This window comes from Mandrillus leucophaeus, unplaced genomic scaffold, assembly GCF_000951045.1.
Source record: "Mandrillus leucophaeus isolate KB7577 unplaced genomic scaffold, Mleu.le_1.0 Scaffold644, whole genome shotgun sequence".
In the NCBI taxonomy this organism is placed as follows: Eukaryota; Metazoa; Chordata; class Mammalia; order Primates; family Cercopithecidae; genus Mandrillus; species Mandrillus leucophaeus.
This window is the reverse complement of record NW_012106964.1, coordinates 556480-564698: the sequence shown is the minus strand read 5'-3', so window position 1 is coordinate 564698 and position 8219 is coordinate 556480. Positions and strand designations below refer to the sequence as shown.

Below are 8219 nucleotides of genomic sequence, written 5' to 3'. Positions count from 1 at the left end.
GCTCTGTCACCCAGGCTGGAGTGCAGTGGCCGGATCTCAGCTCACTGCAAGCTCCGCCTCCCGGGTTTACGCCATTTTCCTACCTCAGCCTCCCAAGTAGCTGGGACTATAGGCGCCCGTCACCTCGCCCGGCTAGTTTTTTTGCATTTTTTTTTTTTTTTTTTTAGTAGAGACGGGGTTTCACTGTGTTGGCCAGGATGGTCTCGATCTCCTGACCTTGTGATCCGCCCGTCTCGGCCTCCCAAAGTGCTGGGATTACAGGCTTGAGCCACCGCGCCTTGCCCAGAAGCCTCTTTAAAAGGCATCCCTCTTTGCATTTTTGTCTCCACAAGGGAAGCTCATTGTAACAAAAATCAAACTGAAAGAAAGCATTCCAGGATTCCACCTCCAGAGGAAACTGACCAGGGAAACTGAAGCCTCGAGTGGGCAGAGCCACATGGCCACACAGTGAGGCTGCGGCTGGAGCCTGGCTGCCGAGTCCTTGCCCTGAAGCTCCAGCATCCTGCACAGCCTGGGGCTAATCAGAAGAGACCAGCTTGTCTCCCCTGGGGGTCTTGCAGCACTCCATGCCCCCACCTCGCCAGGTAAAGCCCCTCCTGCATGCCCACCTCCTCCTGCCCCGCCATGCTCCTCGACTTGTCCATCCCCCACCCTGCATGAAGCCCCCCCGAGAGGCAGGACTCCTGTGTCCCATGCCAGACCCTGGCCGGCCCTGGCACAGAGGAAGCGCTCAGGGCATCTTCCCCTTCGGGACAGTGGGAGCCAACGCCACGTGCTCTCACCCGCTGCCGCCCTTGGCCTCAAGTGAGTGCCCAAGGACACAGCATTCCTGAGATCCAAGTCATAATTCTGTAATTTTCCCCGGCAGAATGCGCCCATTTCAATAATTACAGCATTTGTAATCCACTTAGAAAACATGGTATTTTTGACGTGAACATTTAAGAAACAATCCGTTCCACACCCATCTATCCAAATGGCTCCGATTTTGAATAATTCTTTTGAAATGGAGTCTAAATATATACAAATAGATGTTTCTGAAATGTCATGTGTTTTGAATGCATTTGCATGGGAAGCGGATCCTGAGGAATGGGGGGCCAGGGTGCAGGGGGGTCAAGAGGAAGGGGCTGGGGGTAGGGGTGGGGGTGGAAGGGCAGAGGGAGGAGCAAACCAGGTGGGGATGAGGAGGCCTCACGGCCCCAGGAGGGCGCTGGGGCCTGCGTTAGATGTCCAGCATCCAGGTACCTGCTGGACCCCACCTGTGGGTATCATGGGTGAGTCACATCCTTCTCTGGGGCTTGTGCTGCCCTGGACCATGGGCACCAGAACGCAGGGCGCTGGGTGCAGTCAGGTTCCCCTCGGTCCCCACAGCCCCAAGTATGTGCCCAAATGCCTGCCCTCCCTGAGGACCGTGGTGGCGGCCGTTTTCTCCTGATCCGTGTCTTTGAATTTCTTTCTGTTTGTTCTGCTTCCATTCTTTTTGCTGGGGTCACTCCTCAGCCATCTGGGGTCACTCCTCAGCCATCTGGGGTCGCTGGTTTTCTGCTTGTATTTAGACTGGGACACTCACGCGCTGGTGGGAATGTGTTGTGTGGGACAAAAGGACTTCAGGAGGTGGAGTTTGGGTGAGGATGTTGTGGGGGGATGAGGGGACTTCAGGAGGTGGAGGCAGGGTGAGCCTCCCCAGATGTGAAACCCTCTCTAGGCTTGGTCTCCCCGTTCTGTGCCTGGGGGTGCACGGTGGATCCTCATGCTGATGGGATGAGGGAGTAGGTGGATGGGGTGCCTGTCTGTGTGCCCCACCTCACTGACAGCCCTCCTTCCTCACCTGGACAGGGAGCTGCAGAGGCCCAAGGGACTGCCCTGGTCACACAGCAGGGCTGGGCTGCCCTCTGGGCAACATCTACAGAGACCTCATGGAGCCTTCCCTGAGCCTGTGGCTGGGGTCACGGCACCATCCTGGAGCCTTCCCTGGACCCGTGGCTGGGGTCATGGAGCCATCTTGGAGCCTTCCTGGACCCATGGCTGGGGTCATGGTGTCATCTTGGAGCCTTCCCTGACCCGTGGCTGGGGTCATGGTGTCATCTTGGAGCCTTCCCCAGACCCCATGATTGGGGTCACTTGTTTTCTCCTCTCTCTTCTTGGTTATCATGTTTCCACTGAGCACCTGCCACATTCAGATGGCGAGGGTGGCCACACCTCATCCGCCTCCCACAGCTCCAGTGGGGAAGGAGGTGAGGCTTGAGCTGGGAGGGTGCAGCAGTCGGTTCTGTGCAGAGGGAAGCCAGGGCTCTGGACCCCAGAAACTCAGCATGACTTGGGGCATCTGGGAGGGCATCCTGGAGGTGGTGGGGCTGACGATGGTGATGAAGAGCCAGCAGGCGGAGGGAGGAGCCCTTGCCTAGGCCCGCAGGGAGTAAGCTGCCTTCCCAAACCGTAACCGAGGCACTGGTTCCCGCTGGGGGCAGGAGGCACAGCAGACAGGGGAGGGGCTCAGCCTCTTGAGGAGGCGAGCTTGTGTCCCTGGGCCTCATCGCCAGCCCTGCCCACACAATGAGTTAATTAAACACGAGCACACCGGCCCCTCCTGGCCCTGTTGCTGAGATGGTGTCAGCTGTGATCCCATGATGCAGGGAGGTCTCCCAGGTTGGCATCCTGGCATCCCCCAGCCCCCTTTCCCCTTTGACAATGAGGCAGGGCAGAACTGTGCCCCAAGCACAGGCTTGATGTGGATGAGGCCAGGCTTCCCCAGCATGAAGTGTGGGGGCTCCTGGTGGGCTCCTCAGCCTTGACTGTCACCCTTCTAGAAAGCCCTGCTTGGGTCCTAGGCCCTCCCATCCGCACCAGGAAAGCTGCGCTGGCTCTTCTTGCCTCAGGGGCCTGTCCTGCCTGTCCCCCAGACACGGTGATACTTAACAGGAAAACTCATCTTGCCTGGTTAAGGAAGGTCCCTCTGCACTCTACTTAGGTCACGGATGTGGTCAAAACATTTTCATCAGGGGGCCAGAAAGGTCAGCCCTATGAGTGGGCGCTGTGTGCATGGCCAGCTGTCCCCTCCCCCAGCTTGGGGAGGGTGGCTTCTCCTTTGCAGGGCGGCTGCCTGGGTGCCTGCTGGAGTGAGGAGGGCCCAGGGGGCTGCAGTGAGCCCCAGGTCAAGGTTGGCCACAGCAGGAGCTTAGTCCCTCCTACCGGGCAGCTCCTCCCTTCCAGGGATGTTGCTGGGCTGCAGCAGCTGGCGTGGAGGCTGGGGTCAGGGAGGGGAGCTGGACAAGTCTGGGGCTGCAGAGCCCTCATCAAAGGCCTGACTCTGCCTCCGTGACCAGAGATGGAGCGGTGGCTTGGCGATGGGTAGAGAGGAGGCTGTGGAGGGGCCAGGCTTGGCAGCAGCTGACCGGAGCTGAAGAGGGTCCCCGGGGGTCCTTTCCCTTCCCTTCTTCCCCAGATGCTCCCTCGGGCTCCTCTGGGGCACATCCTTTGCTACACCTGAGTCCGCCCCTTTGGCCTGGCCGTTCCTGTGGTTCCAGCTTCCTTGCCTCCCTGCAGCCTCCCTCCCCTACTCTGTTGAACCCAGCGTGTTGGGGAATGGAGGGTAGACACAGAGAGATGTAGCACGGGGAGACAGGCTTGACCTGGGACCATGTAAGGAGGCTCTCGGTTGGCCAACTTTAGGGCCATAGGAAGTGGCCCAGGGCCCAGTCTGGGCAGGGCACAGGGGCACAACACCCAACTGAAGAGGAGTGTGAGGCTAGGCTGGGCCTGTCAGCTGCCTGGGGGCTGTAGCTGGGTGTGTAGATGGAGGCCCAGGGCAGTGCTTCCAGCGAAGGCTACCAAGTTCTTCCCATGCACCAGCTCCTCCAGCTGGCACCCCAGATCAGAGGCTGGGAACTGCAGCTGCCGAGAGGCCCAGCACTGTGCTCAAGGCCACGGTCAGGCAGTGATGTGAGGACGGGCCTGCAAGCAGAACTGCTTGACCTCAGCTCCTGTTTCCTCTCCATGCCCTTTGCTCCCCTCGGGTACCCAGGAGACCCTCACACCGTGGTTCGTCAGGCTCCCTCTCAGCGTGGGTGACCCAAGTGTGGGAGTAGGGCTGGCACGGGAGAATTCAGCTTGCACTCTTATGGCCCATACAGGGCACAGGTAGCTCCAAGTGCATGGGCCTTATGGGGCAGGGTGTGGAGTCAGCAGCAGGCTCTGTTGTTGGGTGCCCAGCTCCAACCCTGGCTCTGCAGATCTCAGGCTGGTGGCTTTGGGCAGGCCACATTACCTCTCTGAGCCATCTCCTCTTCTGCAGACCGGGGGTGTTGGTGGGACCACCTCTGTGCTGTGGTGGGGGATGATGCTCAGGAAAGGGCAGCTGTATTGCTGACTGGGATGATGCTGGTGAGGGGACCATGGACCCTACAGACACTGGCCACCTACAAACCCCAGTACCCCAAGCCATGGGCACTCTCATGGGTCCTGAAGTTGTCCTTAATTCAGAGCACCTTGTCCTGTGCACTGATGCAGAGCCCTGTCCCTGCCAGGAGGGTTGACTGCCCTCCCCACCCCCACCGGTAAGCTGAGGGGTTTGTCTGATTCACTGTTGGACTCCTGTCCCCTTCCTTCCACTCCCTCCACCCCTCATCACCCTGCCCACATCCTAGGATGTCCAGGCAGCAGCATGACTTTGTGACAACAGCTACAAGGAGAGAGACCTGAACCTCAGATCTGCCACACACTGTGAAGCCTGGGCAGGTCTCTACCTTTTTGAGCTTCAGTGTCCTGGCCAAGAACATAGGTAGCAACATGTTTCCCAAGGCTGGGAAGCGGTGCTGTTTCAGCAATTGCTCATTTTCAGGTCAGTATGTGGGTCCCTCTTAAGGTGGAATGACAGTTGCACCTTAATTGAGGCAGTTGAGAGAGCTGAGCTGGGGGCTGGTCATCTTGATGGATAGCTGAATAGAAGGATGGGTGGATAGATGGGTGGGTAGATGAATGGGTGTATGTTTGGATGGATGGATGGATGGAGAGGTGGGTAGGTGGATGGATGGATGGATGGATGGATGGATGGATGGATGGATGGATGGATGGATGGATAGATGAATTGATGGGTAGATGGGTAGATGGATAGGTGGGTAGATAGATGGATGGATGGATAGATGAATTGATGGGTAGATGAGTGGATGGATGGGTGGGTAGATGGATGGATGGATGGATGAGTGGATAGATGCATTAATGGATTTTCATCCCAACATTTAACTGATGACCCAGAGGGGTAACCGGGGATACTAGTCCTTGGCTTGTCCTCTATACTTCACTCCTCTTGCCTATCCAGTCAATCCTAGGTTATGAGGATTCCACCTTCTGGTTTTGACTCTGTTCCGTCTTACCTTCCCTTCTCTGCCCTCCTCTAGGCCCCTGCCCATCTTTCACGGACACGCCAGTCTTCCTCCTGTCTGGCATCCTTGTCTCAGATCTCTTTTCTACCTAACCTCTTGTCTGGCTCCCTGGAGTGCCCTCTCCAACAACACACTGCTAAATATGTCACTCTTCTGCTCTAAATTCCTGTCTTCCCTGCTATCTAGGGGTGGTGTCTAAACTCCTTCACAATTTGCAGGACTGTCTCATCCCAACCTGTCTCCCTTCCCATTCCCTGTCCCCTGCTCCCTGATTTGGATACTTGGTACTTACCATTTTATTTAAGCTCCAAGTTTTCTCTGGGTTCTCCCTTAATCCCTTGCCTTTCAGTCCCCGGTCTGCCTAGGGGTTTCCCACCCCACATTCAGGACCTGAATGAAGCATATCCTTCTTCAGGAAGCCCCCCAATTCCTCTTTAATCAGTCCCCTAGCACAGATCAATGTCTTTCTCCTCCATGAGACCTTTGATGGTGGGTCCAGAATTTGTTAAATCAGTAATAGTCACAAGAATATACAAGTAAGACTATCTGGTGAGGACTATGTGTCTGGCATTCGCCAGGCCCCAGGCTATGTAGTTTCCAGGCATCACCTTAATTTTAAGGCTTTCAAATGTCTCCATTAAGTCCATGGCATCATCCTATCCTTACAAAATAATTTAAGGTACCAAGAAGGGAAACAGCTGAGATCCCTCAGCTCAAGATGGACAAAGCATGAATCACACCCATGCCTGGCTGACTCTGGAGCTTAAGCTTAAGCTGAGTCTCCTGCCTCCCTCCCTTTGAACCTGGTTCCAGAGCCAGCCCAGAGCAGTCCTTCAACAAACAGGCATGCCAGCTCAGGGCAGAGCCCCTTGCAAGACACAGGTTCTGTCTGGACCCTGCCCCAGGGTGGGCTCAGCCCCTGCATGCCACAGCCCAAAGTATGCACAAGCCAAATGCCCCCTGAGGATGGGAGGTTGGAGGACCAGGACATGGAAACAACCTCTCTCTCTCTCCCAGTTCCAGAGACACAAGATCAAGTGCTACTTCCTATCAGCTGGAGTCACTGCCCTGCTTGTCATCATCATCGTCATCGTCACCTCTGTTCGAAAGTGATGCCACCCGTGGTGAGTGCCCTACCTGCACCTACACCATCCATTCATCTGCACATCCACTATCCATTCATTCACCTATCCACCATCCATCTAACCATCCACCTCCATCCATCTATCCATCTACCCATTTATCCACCCATCTACCATCCCTCTGCCCATCCATCCACCCATCCACCATCCATCCATCTATCCATCTGCCATCCATCCATCCATCCACCCACCCACCATCCATCCTTTCATCTATCCACCATCCATCCATCAATCCACCCACCGTCCATCCTTCTATCCACCCAACCACCATCTGTCCATCCATTCATCCACCTTCCATTCATCCATCCACCATCCACCCATCTCTCCACCCACCCACCATCCATTCTTTCATCCATCCACCATCCATCCATCAATCCACCCACCGTCCATCCTTCTATCCACCCAACCACCATCTGTCTATCCATCCATCCACCCTCCATTCATCCATCCACCATCCACCCATCTCTCCACCCACCCACTATCCATCCATCTATCCATCCACCATCCATTTATCCATCCACCATTTACCCATCTATCCACTCATGCACCCATCTATCCATCAACTTATCCACCCATCTATCCACCCATCCACCACCTGTCCATCCATCTACCTTCCATTCATCCACCCACCATCCACCCATCTATCTACCCACCCACTATCCATCCATCTATCCATCCACCATCCATTTATCCATCCATCCATCCACCATTTACTCATCTATCCACTCATCCACCCATCCATCCATCAACCCATCCACTCCTCTATCCACCCATCTACCATCTGTTCATCCATCCACCCATCCACTTGTACACCATCTGTTTGTCCATCTATCCACCCATCCACCATTCATCCTTCTACCCATCCATTCATCTATCACCTATCCACCCATCATCCATCTTTCTGTCCTTCCTTGCTTGCATCCATTCATTCTTCCTTCCTTCATCATCCTCTATGTGTTTGTTGAGCACCTCCTGTGTGTTAGGCACGGGCTGGGCTCTAGGTTCCCAGTGGTGCACATGCCAGAGGGATGCCCTGTGTTCTTGCAACTCAGAGCCACTGGGGCAAGGCCACCCTGAAGCCTCCCTTTTCCTAGGCACTGACCTCCAGAAGTTTATGACTGGCAATTCCTCTGGGGCTAGCAGTCAGTGCACAGAGCATGCTGGACCATGTGGTGAGTGTGCCTTGAGAGCCCAGAAGAGGGGAATGAGGCACCAGTGAGGAGAGCTCACCAGGAAGCTTCACCAGCTCCTGTAGGCAGGGAGGAGTGGGTACTGAGACACATGGCTGGCACTGGAGCATGGCTGTCCCCAGGACACAGGGCCCTGGGCTGCAGCTGGTCAGGGCTGGGACAGAACATGGGAAGGCCTTTAGTGTCAGTGGAGCCTTTGAAGTATGTGAAGCATGTATATCCATTACTGATACTGCATGCCAAATTAGCTAAAAGCTTAGTGGCTGAAACCAAATCAATGTTTGTTATCTCACAGTTTCTGTGAGTCGAGATTTGGAAGTGGCTTAGTTGGGTGGCTCTGGCTCCAGGTCTCTTGTGAGGCTGCAGGTAGATGTTGGCCAGGGCTGCATCCTCATCTGAAGACTCAGATGGGGTTGAAGGATCCATTCAAAGCTGGATCTGCATGTGGTTGACACTGGTGCTGGCTGCTGGTGGGCTGGAGGCTCAGTTGGTCTCCATAAACTCTGGGAAGG

General features: G+C 55.5%; 1 protein-coding gene across 1 annotated transcript in view; it reads left to right on the top strand.

Moving 5' to 3' along the window:
* TSNARE1 (t-SNARE domain containing 1) overlaps positions 1-6488 on the top strand; it is a 143296-nt gene extending 136808 nt beyond the window's left edge. The window contains exon 14 of the mRNA XM_012000967.1: positions 6393-6488. Within this exon, the coding sequence (XP_011856357.1) occupies positions 6393-6488 (96 nt within the window). The remainder of the gene's footprint in view (positions 1-6392) is intronic.
* Positions 6489-8219: the final 1731 nt, after the last annotated feature.